The sequence below is a fragment of the Sinocyclocheilus grahami genome, unplaced genomic scaffold, assembly GCF_001515645.1.
Source record: "Sinocyclocheilus grahami isolate Dianchi unplaced genomic scaffold, SAMN03320097.WGS_v1.1 scaffold159.1, whole genome shotgun sequence".
NCBI classification, from domain to species: domain Eukaryota; kingdom Metazoa; phylum Chordata; class Actinopteri; order Cypriniformes; family Cyprinidae; genus Sinocyclocheilus; species Sinocyclocheilus grahami.
In genome coordinates this window covers 145471-163278 of record NW_015505338.1, presented here as the reverse complement: position 1 = coordinate 163278, position 17808 = coordinate 145471, and the positions used below count along the sequence as shown (strand labels likewise).

At 39.0% G+C, this 17808-nt stretch overlaps 2 protein-coding genes across 4 annotated transcripts in view; one reads left to right on the top strand and one right to left on the bottom strand.

The window, feature by feature from the left end:
- Positions 1-17808, bottom strand: part of rnf123 (ring finger protein 123) — a 156912-nt gene that overhangs the window by 44110 nt on the left and 94994 nt on the right. The gene's annotated exons all lie outside the window — the stretch shown is intronic.
- LOC107592822 (amphoterin-induced protein 3-like) overlaps positions 6692-17808 on the top strand; it is a 12424-nt gene continuing 1307 nt past the window's right edge. Inside the window, exons 1-2 of one of the 3 annotated variants that reach the window (XM_016282378.1) lie at positions 6692-7425; positions 7641-9049. In XM_016282378.1, the coding sequence (XP_016137864.1) occupies positions 7751-9049 (1299 nt within the window). In that variant the 5' untranslated portion in view covers positions 6692-7425; positions 7641-7750. Of the gene's footprint in view, positions 7426-7640; positions 10130-17808 lie in introns of those variants that run through there. The other 2 variants (XM_016282377.1, XM_016282376.1) reach the window with 2 other exon arrangements.

The following is a 17808-nucleotide window of genomic DNA, read 5'->3' as shown; positions in this document are numbered from 1 at the left end:
TATATATATATATATATATATATATATATATATATATATATATATATATATATATATATATATATTATAATATAATAATGTTTGCACATATTTACTCACTGACACACTTTACCCCACTCTCCCCTTGCTCTAAATTCTTGGTTGTTTCGGCAGATATGGAGCTCCAGAAATGGTGAAACTAAATCCTTTGCAGATGTACAGACACAAGAGCAAACCTTTAGGCTGTCTGTAGTGAGAGACAAACACTTGAGCAAATATGTTTGTGCCCGCATACAAACACACCCAGCTGGCTGCCGTGTTTACAAGACGCGGCTGGCTGTCATGCTAAGTTACACATACAGTGCACACGCAGAATGACAGGGCTGGACGGCAACAACGCTCAAACAACAGAGATCTAGTAAACAAATGAAATCACACACAAGATCAGTGCCCACAGACATTGTGGGAAACCTGGCAACCCTCCTGCTGTGCTCTGAGGGCGAACATGCTGGCAGTCTCAAACTCACAGGCTTTCAAACGCTCATCTTTCCTTTTTTCCATCACAGAAATTAACAAAGACACATAACAAAAACATAAAAAGTGTACATTGGTTTTGCTTTGAAAAATGTAATGGTGCTATTTGTGCACAAGTAACGAAAGGTAAAAACTATGGTTTCTATAAAACAAAGAAATCTTTTAAGAAATGCAGTAGCTTTAGTTATGCATTAGGGCTGAAAAGATAAGCTGACAAAAACAAAACAAGCAAAAAAATATATATATACTGTATATATATATTTTTTTTGGTTGTCGAATAGTCATTTGTTCTTTGGTTAGGTGTAAAAATAAGTTTGATATACGCAAGAAGCGCTTTACTGTTAGCGAATATCTGATAGCTGAGAGCAGCGCTTAGATGATGTATAAATATGGGCTACTATTCCTTTAACAAAAAATAAACACACAACAAACATGGCAGCAGTGAGAAAACAGCAGATAAGGAAGCACCTGATCAAAGGGATGTGTATATGTTTGCTGTAAATGTAGCTTGGCAATCAGCACTCCAATAAAGTCAGGACATGTTTATTTACATAACACTTTATACAAGACTGCTTTAAAGCACACAGCTTTACAGTAATGAACATGGAAAAAAAAAAAACAGTGTCAGTTGCCCTTTCAGTTAGAATTACTACTTGATTTCCTGATGTAAAGCAGCTCTATAGAATATGTATAACTCAATATTTTGACGAAGTGCTAAAGCTGAATAATTGATCAAAGCCTACTGATTCATTTGGCGAAATAACTGATGATTAGTCAAATAATCACTCTAATAATCATTAGATTAATCAATTATCAAAATAATTACTTGTTGCAGCTCTAAGTCTAGTTAACTTTAGTGTTTGTTCTGTGCAAGAACCGCCCATTTAGAGCGGTTCTAACTTCCAACTTACACGTAAACGCCTTGTTTCACTCAGTAAATTGCTTATATTGTTTTCATCTCACTTGTGACTCTTTGATGTTTGAGTGTGCAGACTTTTTTCAAGCTCTTCACCTTTGGGAAACTTTTTTGGCCTACGCACCTCAGTTGGATTATTTAGAAGGCTCGGTGAGTCTCTGGCTGCTTCTCAACTTACACGCAAAGCCATCAACCACAGTGTCCAAAACACAGAGTTTTGATAAAACTTGCTGATACCACAACAATAGACTGCTAAAATGTAATTGTTTTAACTGATTTAAAGCCATTATTTACATGCTTTTAGGTAGTTGTAGGATTTCACGGCTGCTCGTTTTTCTACCGATTAATCAAAAGGTGGGTGAGTCAATGTGTACCTTACTGTACAGTGGTGTGAAAAAGTGTTGGCCCCCTTCCTGTTTTTTTTATTTTTTGCATATTTGTCACACTTAAAAGATTCAGATCATCAAACAAATTTTAATATTACACAAAGATAATGCAAGTAAATACAACATGCCGTTTTTAAATGATTATTTATTTTATTAAAGGAAAAAAGCTGTCCAAACCTGCCTGGCCCTACGTGAAAAAGTAATTGCCCCTAAATCTAATAACTGGTTGTGCCACGCTTTGCAGCAACAACTGCAATCAAGTGTTTGCGATAACGGGCAATGAGTCTTTCACATCGCTGTGGAGGAATTTTGGCCCACTCTTCTTTGCAGAATTGTTTTAATTCAGCCACATTGGAGGGTTTTCGAGCATGAATGGACTGTTTAAGCATCTCAATCGGATTTAAGTCCGGACTTTGATTTGGCCACTCCAAAACCTTAATTTAGTTTTTCTTGAGCCATTCAGAGGTGGATTTGTAGTTTATATTTATGCATGTGTATTTTATTCACATCTCACTTTTATTATCTGTTGTAACAAATTCCTTGTCTGTGCAAACATACTTGGCAATAAAGCTCTTTCTGATTCTTTCTGAAATAAGAAATCAGGAAGGGGGCCAACACTTTTTCACACCACTGTATGTAAATGACTCACTATATGTCACTTAATAACAGCAATAGATCATAGACATCTACTAGTGATTGAAACCCCAGAACCGTTCTATAAACAAGATGTTACATCTCTTAAGTGACATTTCAGACACAACATTGCAAGCTTTTTTGTTTATTATCACTCCTGCCAACAACAATAGCTTTGTTCCAATGCTTTGAACTACTGCTGGATTTCTATGTTTACAAAAACAGATGTGCTGAGGAGTAATACAAACAATAAAAACTTCCAGTACTGATGTACGAAATGTCAGAAATTTAGAAACACAGCTTGTATAAACAAATGAGTGTACAAACACTAAATGTATCAGTCACAAAGGAACAGCTTAAAAAAAAGAAAAAAAATAAGAAAAGGAAAGCAAATTTGCTGTTAATTTACTCGCCCTTAGGCCTTCCACGATAAGTAAGTAAATAAATATATTTGGGTGGTAGTATTTATTTATATATAAAAATATATTGACCCATTAAAAAAAAAAACGGAACTATGGTTGTAAAACATCCCAGTATGACAGCAGGTGTCTCTCCGAGAGCACAAGCCTGTAAACAGGAGAGGCTATTTGTGGCGTCTGTGGCCCCCAACAGACAGACACTGACTCACTGGCCCCTCTCTGAGACTCTACTTCAATCCTGCCTCTCCCAAGCACAGCGGGGCTGACAGATGAGCGTGGGGGAGGCTTTTGGAACAGTTACCATCACTCCACACATGGCTCACGATTCCTTCACATCCTTCAAAAACATGCCCGCATTCACTCCAACTACACTTGGCATGCTGTTAGATAATTAGAGCTGGTCGCAGGGCTTACAAGGGGCCCTTGGGTGAAAGGGCCCGTATGGCTGTATACAGACTAAAGGGTGAAAATTAAAGAGAAATTGTAGTGTTTTCAATAAATAATGAAAAACTAGGACAAACTAAATACTATATTGCATGAGTTGAAGTATTTGTCATTATACATTGATCTATCATTTTATTAGTAGTAGTAGTAGTAGTACTACTAGTAGTAATAGTTTTGCAATTTAGAGAAAAATGAAATGTATAATCATTAGAGACAACGAAATGTAACCTACATTATTATTAGCCATTCTTCAATCTGTAAATGGAAATGTGTGGTGAAAATATGATTTGATGCCTTGCAAATCAGTAATTAGTACTTTGTCAAAAGCACTCATTGAAAAAGCACTGTATCATCTTGTAAACACAGCTTCGTTTCCAGGCAGACTGGTACACCCAGAAGATGTGTAATCAAGCCAATCAGATTGAAACAGATTATTTTAGAAGCCCTTGCATTCTTGTGAGCAATATGTTTGAGACGGTCAGTGAACAGACTGTAGGCGTCTGAGGCTGAGACTACCATGAAACATGTCAGAGCTTGTGCACTACCCGCTAGTGCGTCTCCGACCCACATATTCTTTATTCATGGGTTTCCATCTTCACTGTATATGAATAATATACTCGATTCAGTGTATAGAACTGATGAACTGTGACACTGATCTGAATGCATTCTAAAGAACCTTGTGATTCTTGAGATGCTGCATACATCCACACAAACAAGGGACACTGCACAAAACAGGCATTCATATAACTATAAAATGGTGCATGAACGCGATGTTTTATTACGCTCAGGAATGAGAAAGCACACAACAAAGGAGGCAATTTAGAGGCAACGTTTCAAATCTTTCTCCTTCGGTTTGTTCCTCTGCATGAAGGCTGTCTTGAACATTTGTAGAGTACGGCATAAAAGCCTGCCTTAATTTTCTTTTTGTGTTTATGAATTGTCTGGCTGCAGTTCGGTTTTTTGCACGCTCCGAAAACCATCTTAGATTGCAAATCGAGCCCAATTCACACAGTGTCTCGACAATAAGGCAACATATCCCATCTAATTGCCAGACATCAAAAGAGATGTGCAAATGAAGTGATATTTCCCAAGTCCGAAGATGCCTCTTGATGCTTTGTCCTGGTTGACTTGAGGTGAAAAAAAAACTAGTTATCCTCTGCAATTCTTTAGACTGTTGGAAAAAGACTTGTGATTTAAGAACAAGCGCCAATGTGAGTAATTACCACAGAATTATGTGGAAAACAATGAAGGGTGGTCAAATCCATCGGTATCCCACAGCATGCCATTATCGCTATTGTGCTAGGTACTTAAAAGACATGATAAAGTACATGGTACTTAAATACATACAATGGTGTGAAAGTTATTCTTTAGTAGAGCAGAACAATGCCATGTCGGAATGAACACGTCAAATCATAATTGTGATTTGCAAACTCGTAAGTGGGACTTCTTAGCCGCAATACTCTCTTTTCCCTACAAAACAAAGCTTTTCTTGGGCACATTTCATGCCACATCACTTTGTTTGTTCTCAATGATCGACTGCCAAGCCATTGAGAACCAAAAGTCTGTCTGTCTTGAATACATCAGCAGACCCCTGAGGTCTTTTACCATCACAAAAACACCTTGTACTGCATCTATCAACCACTGAGAGCCGTTTCCATCAAACAAGTCAGAAGCCATGCCATTTCCCAAGAGTCATATTTTATCACCTCTTATCTTCAAAAAAATATTAACTAACTGTCAAAGGGTGATAAATGGTATCACCAGGCCAATCTTTAGAACGCTCTTGGGAAGAGTAACACTTAATCTGGGGTCGTCTAAAACTTTATGGTGCTCGCAGCAGTTTGAAAGTGCTTTCTAAGGTGTTTCTGGAAGCAGATGGATATGTCATGCTGAAGAGAGTGCGGTGAAGACGTCAGCAGGGACGCCATAATAAGCAGTTAGATGCTTCGCTGGTTCTTGGGTCAAAGTTATCAAAAGGTGCAGAGCAACTTCCGGCTCAAATTGATGGTTGTCTGGAAACATATACAGGAGAGACTAAGCTATTAACCTTAGGGTTCCTCTTCCTGTCTTCCTGCATGTTTCCTTCACTTCCAGAGTATTGTTTTTGAAAAATGAGCAAGCTTAGAGCCAGGAAACCAATTTTCCAGAACAATGTTGTATTGGGGACTTTTGACAGTGAGAAGCTTAGTCTTTGCTAAACGCTTCGTGAAATATTTCGCCTGAGGAAGAGTGACAAGAAACCTGTCGAAAATGCAAGTCTCGACAATCAGTTATATATATGAAACTGGCGAAGATGATGAGAAGTAATGGGTTGTGTATTACAGGGACCCAGAGGATTGTGAGTGTGTGTGTGTAGAACTACTTGTAGACCTTTGGCAGTGGTTTCAGAGGATAATGCAGGCTGACAGTAGTCAAAGCCTGTGCAACAATAACCGAGGGACAGAGACAGCTTACACAGGCAATAAGACACATATGTAAAGAAAATGTGTGCTATAAGCAAGATAAAGACATTTATTCATACATAAAGATTCTAAAGGTGCAGAGAAAAAAAAACTAAATTCAAGGACAGAGATACACCCACTATCTTTAATTCATGAGGATGAGTAATGTCAGGTTTATAGTGTGCACTCAAGCATAATGAATACACAATGAACAGGATATTCAAACTTCGTGAATTGCGTTCAGTTACGAGACATGCAAGAACCACTTTTGGTGTCACTGACATCAAACCTGACACAACATGATGACTATTTTTGATCCAAACGCATGACTTCAGAACACTGATATAGGACAAGTATATAGCCAAATCATATGGATTATGTTTGCAGTGATTTTACAGTAGTTCCATTTTTGCCTCTACTTTACAGGACAGTGGAAAAGCAACAGGAAAGTAACAGAAATTAGACGCTTTCCCTTTAAATGATTAGCTAATCACAACTAGCTTTCAAAAATAAATACATTACATATATAATCATATGCACTAAGCAGAGGTTATCTATAAAATCACTTCACAATTCATATTAATGAATTTGAATCCAAGCAATTAAGGCTTATTCAGATCCCCATTAACACAGGTCAATGAGATATCAAAGCTAGAGAGAGTAAACAAAACCTGTGTACGAAGTATCAGTAAAGGCAAATGCATACTTGGACGATCACAAGGGATGGGAAAAAAACAGCACCACCAGGGGAGCCTCTGGCAAACACTTCCCTTTCATAATCTCCGACTTCAACCAATCAGTACTCAGAAGAACCCCCCTCCAGAGCGCCCCTCCTCCGAAACTCCATGCCTGTCTGTTTATAGAGCGCAGAGAGATGAGAGAGAGACGGAGAGGGAGTGTAGTACACACTCAATCTCTGCAAAAGAGCGACAGAGAGGAAAAGGAGGAAGACCTGTAAAATTCAGAGAGCAAATCGGAGGAAATGGAAAAAAGGATGGATGCTGAGGATGACAAATTTTGATCAGAGACCAGGATCTGCAAGCGGTACCAAAAAGATCATGATCGTTTTTTGTGCTTTAATCTTTTCACTGGTTTCTTTAGATGCCACATGGACACTGGAAGTTTAAAAGTCACTGAGAGTTAGCAGCCCTAGATGTCCTTTGTCATTTGAACAAAATGAGCAGACAAAATGTATGTCTAAAATTTAAGGACTACTTTCTTCTGGATCTGGAGCAACATTGACAAACAATTGTGCCGTGTCTGTATCTTCTGGTTTAAACAAACATCTGATTGCTTGTATTGTGGACCAGTGCTCATGTGACACGCTGTGTGCCTGCTGTTCAGCTGAGGGCAAGATTATACTAACTGAACTGGACAGGATGCTGACTTTCTCAAAAACATCCTCCAGCCTGCGGCAACGAGCTAGCTCTTGATTTAAGACCTCTTCTGTTCCGTCTCAGATGTCAGGACTGCAAAACAACACCAACTGTTAAAAGGATGGTGCACAGAAGGTTGGGCTCAGCCTTGAGGACGGGACAAAAACAACTGCTTTCCCTTTGATGACTTGAATGACCAACTCTCTCTACCTGAGAATGGACTAAAAATCTGGGGCAGCATTCAAAATTATTAAGTTTTGATGCGGGATGTTTGGAATAACTGTTGGCAACCTTAAGGTAAAGATAATCTTATCGTCTTCAACTTCTAAGATTAGAATTTCGTAAGTTGTAAGCAAGTTGATTAAATAATAATAGTCCTCGCATTGATGCTGTCTCATGCCTTGGACTGACAGAACAGTGCCAAGTGGGCAAATAATTATTGAGCAAGATATCCACTGTATTAAATAACTGATACTTTCTTGTTCTCCTTGTCTTGCAATCCAATTTTTAAGGATAGCAACACCCATCCAAGACGACAGCTTTGACTCAAACAGAGAGTGGACCTCTACCCCGGTGAAACGCTGGCTTTTCTGATTCCCAAGCAAAGTATCCTGACGGCACAATGCTGTGTGCTCAGGGTGTGGCCGCACCCCTAATGCTAAGCTCTCTTCTGCTGCAGCTAGTCAGAGCCAATCTCCCTTCTGGCTGCCTGATTGCATCTGATATCCTGAGCTGCACCAACCTTGGCCTTGACCAAGTCCCGGTAGAGTTGCCTGTAATGGTCGCAACTCTGGACTTCAATCACAACCGCTTAGAACATCTTGAGGAGGGTAGCTTCGCTGGTCTGCCCAATCTTGACACCGTACGGTTAGCCCACAATCAGCTGAGCAGACTCACTCCTGGAACCTTCCGGAATACAAGCAACATACGCCATCTGGACCTTTCCTCCAATCAACTGAACATTATAGAGGAGCACTACTTTCAAGAGTTAGTAGGAATCAAGGAGTTACTCCTTTACAACAACCACATAGTGAGGGTAGAAAGCAAAGCCCTGAGTGGTTTGAGTAACCTGCAAAAAGCCTACCTAAGCCATAACAGACTGACAGATTTCCCCTTCTTTTCTATTCAAGAACATCCCAATCTCACGACTCTGGATCTAAGCTCGAACCGTATGCCAAACCTTCCTGTCAAAGACATCGAAGCTCTAAAGGAAAAGATACAGAGTGGGTTGTTCCTGCACAACAATAGCCTAATTTGTGAGTGCTCCATGTACAGCCTGTTTAAACAATGGGAGTACAGAGGTTTTACCTCAGTGACAGATTTTTGGGAGGAGCATACTTGCTTGATTTACGGTGAGCAACGTGCTATGGTGCGTTTTCTCAAGCATGTACGATACTTTGATAATTGCAAAATAAAACCTCCAGTGAAGAAAGTTAGTATGGAGGCATATGCTGGGGACTCAGTGATGTTAGATTGTATAACATCATTAAAGGGAAAGCATCTCAACTATTCGTGGGTATCCGACCATTACGGATACATTGCTCCTCCTTTTAGTAACAATACACTGCGAATGCATTCAAATGGTTCTTTGGAAATCTTGGCTCTAGACATAAACGACTCTGGGGTGTACTTGTGCATGGTTCAAAACCATCAAGAGTCAAGCAATGATTCTCTTGAAGTTAATGTAACTGTGCAGATCCGCCGTCAAGAGGACGAGCCCTTTAACACTGGCTTTACAACCCTTCTGGGCTGCGTTGTCAGTCTGATTTTGGTCCTTATGTACCTCTTCTTGACACCCTGTCGCTGCTGGTGTCGCAAACAGCATATACCAGCAACACCGAATCCTGCGAACGAATGCAGTGCCCAGTCGTCTATCCTGACACCCACGCCACCTGCCACCACGGAGGGCCCCGGCCGCAAGGTCAGTAACAACAAGCATGTGGTCTTTCTGGAACCCATCAAGGAGGCACAGAATGGGAGGCTGCAGGCAGCACTGGCCCTTGATTATCCCAAGCTGGCAGTAACGCGGAGCGATGCTGACTCTGTCACTTCCGTCTTCTCAGATACCACTATTGTGCCATAGCAGCTGCTTACTGTCATCCCAATGACCTGCTCAAACGAGCATGTGGGTCCTTCAACGTGTCAGTCTGCAACTGCACAGCTACTCAGGACAGATCAGGGAGAGGGCTTTGCAAGCCCATAGCAGGGAGCAGGACAGAGCAGATACAATTAGAGAGAAGAAAGATATAAAAACAAAAAGGCAAAAAGATGGTGCCAAGCGCTCCCAAGAATCAGCTTTAAGGCTTGACTGAGCCACGACGGTACGAGAGGAAGGAATTGGTTTGAAACTACAAAAGCTGAGAAGGGTAAAAAGCTTTCCCTTTACCACTGCTTGAGCCTTGATAGATTCATAGCTATGAATGCCTTGTCTAGAGCCTATAACCCACTGAATACTGCATAAACCCAACTCTACTCTAGAAATAGCATGAATGACATGAAGGAGAATGACAAGTGCATACTGGATTTCTAGTTTTTTATATACTAGAATATAACTAGAATGTTTTAGATGTCCTTTTCATTCCTGTGTTTCAGACTGGCAATTTGGTGAGTAGTTAGCAGCAGTAATTCATTTTCAAGGGGTCATGCCCACTTTGCAAATGTAAGGGTTTGGGCAAGAGAAAATGCATCTATAAAAGTGGAGATTGTTGTTTTAAAGAAATTGACTTGCAGTTGTGCAAAGTGGTGCTCCTAACTTATCCGAATGAATGTGGATATCACACAGAGGTCACATCTCATCCTTAGTATAATTATACATTGAAATGGATGAATTTTAATGAAATGGAATCTGTTAAAAAGTACTTTTCCCCTCTCCCTAAGCATTCCATGTTTCCCCTTGCCACCCACCCCTCCCCTTCCACAAATCCCTACTTTGTCAGCTTCTTAATAAATCCTTTTGCTTCGACCCCAGAGGTAAATGTCTGCCTTCTTATTCTTAATTAAAGTCTTTATGGCAAAGGTGAACATTCAAACTACAGAATGTGTGTCCTAGCGTTCCTGCTTTTCTATTCCAGAGTAAAATTAAAATGTGTGTGCAACTGTATGTAAGAACATAACATCATCAAAAGCTGCTGCCAATTTGATCATGACAGAAGTTGTGAGATATAACTGGGATCAAACCTAAATGTTTGTGAATGTCATGGCTGCTTTTGACAATTGCATACAAAAATGTCCATATTTGGTTGACAATGGCACGCAAAAGTTTTACTGACCAACGAAGTTGCAGCACAAACCACAAATACTCTTTCTATCTCTGGGACCTCAGGCCCAGAGAAGGGTGAGATTCTGATTAATCAAGTTTGTGTGATGGTCTGGAGATATGCCGTGACCCACAAGTTAAAACATACGGGTAAATGGAGAATTTAACAATAGTACATTACCCTTGAGCCGAAGCCCATCTTCCCTAGAATAACTGCATACTAAAGAGTGTGTTCCATCCAAATCTCTTCTGCTGTCACTAAAACCACCATCATAACCATCATCATCACCTCACTGTTTTGTGCCACAATTCTAACCATATCTGCATGGACACACATTTTGACATCCAAGGCATGCATAGTCTCCACCTAGGCTCTGGAGTAGTAGAGAGTGGGGTAAGATGTGCCACTTTTTTATTTACAGGAATAGTTCTCCTAAAAATGAAAATTCTGCCATTATTTACTCACCCTCACTTCATTCCACTTTCTTATGTGGAACAAAAATGAAGATATTTTGAGAAAAGGCGTGAATTTTTTCCCCATACAATGGAAGTCAACGGTAATTGACTGAAAAACTGTTTGGTTACCAACATTCTTCAAAATATATTTTTTAAAGTTTAGCAGAAAAAGAAAGTCACACAGGTTTGGAACAAACTGAGGTTGAGTAAATAGTGTATAAGTAAATGAATTAATGTAAATCAGAAAAATAATCCACAATCCTATATTCTTTAGTATTTTAGTCTAGTTTGCTGCAAAATATTCACATTTCAATAGTCATAATATTGTAATATCTATTTTTTTTTTGTTGTATATAACATGTTATAATGAGAGGTGTAATAATCATAATATTTTAATATAGTGAACCATTTTTAATAAATGATATTTGTACATTTTTTAAATAAAGTTTTGTAACAGCATTTTCTGGATTTGGATACAAAGCTTACTATCGCTATTTGTTGATGCATTTCTTACCTTAAAGCACCAATGATTCATGGCTAATCTTTAGCTAGACAATTTTACAAGGTTTCATACAATGGAAATGTATATACATTTTAGGAATACAATTGCTTAATCCCCTACATCTGAGAGCCCATTTCTAAATCTGACTAAAACTGTACATAATGTGCCACACTGGCACATCTTACCCCCACCTTATAAAATAAATAAATAAAAATTCAAAGACTTGGAATGTCTTGGAATCCAGATGCTCAAAAATACCAGATTCCATAATGGTCACCACCCTGAATGTATGTTCTACTGGGTCCGTGTCTCTTTAAGCTGCATAAAGCTCCTGTTAAGGGACTTTATGCAGCGGGGTGCAGTTACTGAGTCTGAGCTGTGTGTGGTCCACCTCATTAGCGTTTTATTTATCACACAGGATCAATACTGTCAGAGAACAATATGTCAAAACTGTGACAGCAAAAAACAAAAAAGCACATGAGAAACCTCATATGAGCCCGGGGCTAACTGAAACCCAAGGTTTGTGTGTAAGAGGGCTTTTTTGATATCAGTTTCATGTAAATGCGTGTGTATTGTAAATAGTCCATCCTTAGGAAAATAAGATGATACGTAAAGTAGCATAAAAAGGCAAGCAATATAAACTAAAACAATAGTATTTCTGTGAAAAGGCATTAACAAGGAAGTTTACAACATATATTCACAGTATGGACTTCATCTAGACATCACAGTATCAGACATCATTCTATATTACAGGCGAATGCGTAAAGGGAAATCCTATAGTCATAACATCTGCTGAGCTGTAATACTGGTCTAAAAATGTTCTTTTCCCATGCACTATACTGAGCTTTAGATGTCTGTGTGGGAAGACCAATAATGGCTTTTGTTTGAGCCTCGAGCATTAAAGGCTTCCAAGACATTTTCCCTTTACCATTGCTGCTATAGGACACGTAGCTTATTGGTCCACATTGGTGACATGTTGGAAACAGATGATATCTTGATACAATATAAAAGGTTTTAGTAAAAAAAAACAAATTTCCATTGTTTTTAAGTGAAAGAACAAAATTTTAAAATGAAACAAAATAAATGCATGGATTAAGCGAAGTCGTTTGACTGTATTAATTAGTTAAGGTGTAAAACATATTTAATGCACATAAAGTGAAGGGTCCATAAAGTCCATAAAGGGTGGGGTAATTTTAGTCTACACACATTGCATATTATATATTTGGTGCATTTGGTATTATATAATTTTGTTTCTGTTAGTCGCATTGCACTTGGTGCGAACAGTTCATCACAGCTTTGTTATTAAGTGAAAATGGATCTTTTCTTTTTAATTCACTTCTTTCAGATCATTTATTGCAGAAAGGCCTTAATCAGCACTACACTGAAAATAAACACACTGCTTTAGTCTCCCATAATGCAGTCACATCAGCTCGGCTTTCATTTCCTGGCTTTTCTGCAAGATTTCCACCATTAAAGCTCAGCAGGACAAATCCAACAGTTTTGCCCAACAGCCTGTGAACATGTAAATGAGGAATGTGTAATTGATTAGCTTGACTCTTTTCCTGAACGCTTTAAGCGGAACTCGAAGCATAATAAAAGAAAATGCATTTGAGAGAATGAAATAGCTTATTTAACTACTGTGCCTGAGGTGTAACCTTAGCAAACATGACGAATGGCAAACCATCATCAAAATCAAAAACAATTTACAAAAAATGCATTTGCATTCTGCCATGCAAATACCTTTAAGGTATTTTACATAAAAAATAATAATAATAATGAATTATATACAAATTCAGAAGATGATTGCTTTGGGTTAGGTTTGAAAAGCAGATCCCTGTGAAGAACGACAGATAAATCACCATCCTTTACAACATCTTTCATTTCCTGCTGTTCTGGCCCATCCATTTCATAGGTATTTCATCACAGCTTGACAACAGTCCTTCGATTACCAGCAAACAAATTTAGAGCGCTCATCAATCAAGAATATTTACAGTTCTGATGAACCTTGCAAGCACCCCAGACTAATAAAGAGCCGAGATTGGCCTCCTACAAACACTGTCTGGACAGATTTAGGTATAATCTACATCTAAAATGAATCCGTCACTGCGGTTGTTTTTCAGTTGTTCTTTCATTCTGGGAACTGCGAGGGTGAAAGGAAAGCTGTGATTAATTCTACCTTAAGAAAACAAGCAGTTTTGTTGCAGTGTGTTTTTTTCACCCCTTGTTCTGTAAGCATATTACACAGTTTAAAAAAAAAAATATATATAAAACATTAAAATACCAGTTAAACCCCAATCATAAAATATGCATCAAATATATAATACATGATTTAGAGCCACCTCACTTAAACATTGCTGTTTCATTGTGCATCTATTTTTCTGTTGGTTGCGCAGTGAAGTTGTTAAATGAAAAAGCACTTTCAAACCAAACAGCTTTATGCTGGTTATTGCTGCACGATAAATCGCATGCGATATTTAATGCGCATCTTGTCAGAAAGCCGGTTTTGTAATCAGCGGTAAATCTCCATCACGTGCGTGCTTTGCAGGTCAACCTTCTCAAATGAACATTACTATTGAAACACACACATACAATGAAATGAACCATTACGATTCTCACAGAAAACTGCAGAAGAATTTGGCACCGGCAATAAAAAAATGCAATACAGCGAAATGGGGACTGGCCAGTGTTTGTAGTATTTTTCTCATTTATTTTCTTCTTAAGCATTTAAACTGGTTTAGCTCTGGGTATCGATAGCGCTATCATTAAGGACTTCCCCCGTTAGATGTGTGTGTGAGCGTATCCTTTTTCACTCTCTAAACCTAACAGGATGTTTAGACATGAACTCCGAGCCTGGAGTCCGCTTAAGTTAATTAGCAGGCATTGTTAATGAGCACTCTGAGCCGGCAGTTAGCCGTTCCGCTTGTATTTGACGAAGCCGTCCAGGGCAGGCTTATAATGACTTACTGCTATTAACGCTGTACAGAGCAGACAACCAATTAAACATCATGTTCAAAGACTTTCACCATATTAGTACCGATATCACAATGGAAAGTAAATCTCATGAGAGACAAATTTTTTTTTATAAACATCTGATGAATGATGCTGCAACAATTCATTGGAGCAGCGCTGTAGCCAAACAGCACAACAGACGTTTGGAAAAAACCTTTCTGATGCACTGCAGGCTCAGATTTCGTTCAGAACAGGAGAACTCACTGCCACCGAGTTTTAAACAGAGAAACACCTCAGAAACATGTGCATGTCAGTTCAGTTTCACAGGGAAAGGGTGAGAAAGGAAGTCTCCAGAATACAAGCTGGCACAGATGCACAGGATTCTGGGTGGAATTATCAGGAACTGCACAACAACAACAAAAACACAGATGCAATAAAACATTTCAATGAGGCTTTTGCGTTCATAGTACTATGACAGCTATAGAAGCAGGTCCCGCCATTGAATAAAACATTTTAAAGGGGTCCCTATTATGTTCTTTTACAAAGTCTTGATTTTGTTTTGGGGGTGTACTAGAACAGGCTCTCATACTAGGTTGTTTGAAAATCTAATTATTTTTCACATATTTTACATTATTACAACACCTCTCTCCCCAGTCTAGCATGTACGGCTCGAATAGTTCCTGTATCAAATGAAGGCCCGCCTTCTGAAATATGAAATGTGCTGTGATTGGTTAGCTGGGCCATTGTGTGTTGTGATTGGTCAGCTGGGCCAGTGTGTGCTGTGATTGGTTAGCTGGGCCAGTGTGTGCTGTGATTGGCAGCACTTGGCGCCTGGTCGGGAAATGTCCTGCCTCTTATCATAGCTGCCTGCGAGCTTCAGTGTAAATATTGCGTCAAAATCAAATCAATTTGAGCGCGATGTAAACCCGGATAATTGTAACCCCTCTAAGTTCGTCTGCCTTGGGAAAGCTAGCGTGTCTCCGACATAGTGATAACACTCGTTGCCTTCTCTAGTGCAGCTCAGCCGGGTCTCGTCCCATTCGTCGATATTTGTGATATCACAAATCCCGGAAAATATGCGTTGTAGTTCAAACGAGTCGTTCGTTGTAGTTTTTGAAAAGTGATTTCTGTTAAATAAAATATCTCCTTTTGAAGTGGACTTTGAGCTTTCTAACTTTGCAGATCTTTTTATGCTCAAACAGCAACATTACGGACTAACTAAAGTTGAAAGTGAAAAAGCATAATAGGACCGCTTTAAAAAAGGTAATAGCAACTTTTTATCTCACAGTTCTGACTTTTTTTCTCGCAATTGCAAGTTTACATCTCGCAGTTATGACTAATTTTTTAGAATTGTGTGATATAAACTCGCAACTGCAAGAAAAACAAAACTGAATTGCAAGATTTAAACTGACTTTCTCAGAATTGCGAGTTTAAATCTTGCAATTCCGACTTAATACCATGCAATTGCAAGTTTATTTTTCACAATTTTGAGGGAAAAGCTTAGAATTGCGAGAAAAAAGTCAGAATTGCGAGACACTCACTCGGTACTAATATGGTGAAAGTCTTTGAACATGATGTTTAATTGGTTGTCTGCTCTGTACAGCGCTAATAGCAGTATTTTTATGATATACCCCCTTTTAAAACTAAAGACTACATGAAATGGTCTGATGAGAACTTTAATTACATTGAAACACCTTTTTTCGCTCTGCAAAGGCTTCGACTAGGGAGCAATTCTGCAAGTCGAGAGCTCCATTTGGCTGCTTTCGTAACGGCAGCACTAAACCAGCATTTACTGATGGGGAACGTCGACCACCTGTGGCGTGGAGTCTCACAGAGCAGGGAATAATTGCAGAACACTGCCACCTCAACCTATTACAAAAACACTTGTTTATTATCACCATAACAGTCTAATAACACCCCACAGCGTCCAGATTTTTTATTTTTAAGCACTACAGGGAAAAAGCTAAGCTAATATTCTGTACTTCCACGACTGCATGTGTCCACGAGTCACCGCAAAGCTTGTGAGAAGGTGACATGTTCTTACAGCTTTGACAGGCCTGTAAACTGCGAGTTGAGTGATTCAAGGTTCAGAATTTAACAGTGAGTGAAAATTGTTGTGTCAAATAAAGGGTTTGGATTCCAGAGGAATTGATTCACCCATTTTCTTTTTGGCAGAAGCCCTTCAATATTCCTCAATATTTTCCATAAAACATCTATAACTAATGCTTAAAATCAATTCATCACCTCTATTTCATGATGTGCTGTTATCATATTTGGTCTATCATGGATATAAATGTCCAAAATTGTACCACTGGCTCATTCTTGCTCTTTGATGTTAAATAAGGGGAATAGGATAAGGTTCTTTACTGGCATTGATGGTTCCATGAAGAACCTTTAATATCTATGGGACCCTTCCATTAAACAATGTTCTTTATGGTGGAAAAGGTTCTTTTAAGAACAGTTCACTGAAAGGTTCTTTGAGGAACCAAAACTTGTCATTCTATGGCATCACTGCAAAAACCCTTTATTTCGAAGAGTTTAGATACACATTGAAGGCAAAAGAACCCTTACACGGACACTGGCCATCACACCTCAAAGGATGGTCATCTCGATACAGTTTCAGATGAGTGAGAACGGCTCCGTCGTTCCTGCCAGAGCCGGTCAGATGGGCGCAAATACACACATGCAAATGCATGACGGAGCAACAGGGATGTGGTGCTTTGTGTTGAAATGTCCTTGGTGAGACAGATGCCAATGTGATAAATGAGACATGGGATGAACTTTAAAGGAACACTCCACTATTTTTGAAAATAGGCACATTTTCCAACTACCCTAGAGTTAAACACTTGAGTTTTACCGTTTTCGAATCCATTCAGCCGATCTCCGGGTCTGGCGGTAGCACTTTTAGCTGTAGCTTAGCATAGATCATTGAATCTGATTAGACCGTTAGCAATTAGTTAAAGGGGTCATATGATGCTTTTTTAAAGACCATTATTTTGTGTATTTGGTGTAACAGAATATGTTGACATGCTTTAATGTTCAAAAAACACATTATTTTTCAAATACTGTACATTACTGTAGGTCCTCTATGCCCCACCTCCCTCAAACGCTTCGTTTTCTACAAAGTCCCTCCTTCCGACAAGCGCAGTCTGCTCTGATTGGCCAGCTGACCCAGTGCATTGTGATTGGCCGAACACCACAAGCACTCGTTGGAAATGTAACGCCCCTTACCATAATCACGAGCTTCATCTTTCAAAATAAATGTAAAGGAATGTGCAATAAAGGATTTTCTTTCATCTGTGGAACACAGAAGAACAAATCTTGTAGAAGGTCAGAGCCGCTCTTTTCCATACAATGAAAATGAATCCGGATGGGTGATTTTGAGATCTTTTTGGACAAACAAAACAAACTATATGATAGTTTTGTCTTAAGAAAGAAATTTAAAGTTATTTTACCATACACTGTAAAAAATATTACATTAAAATTATGGGGTAAAAATCTCTCTCTCTCTCTCTCT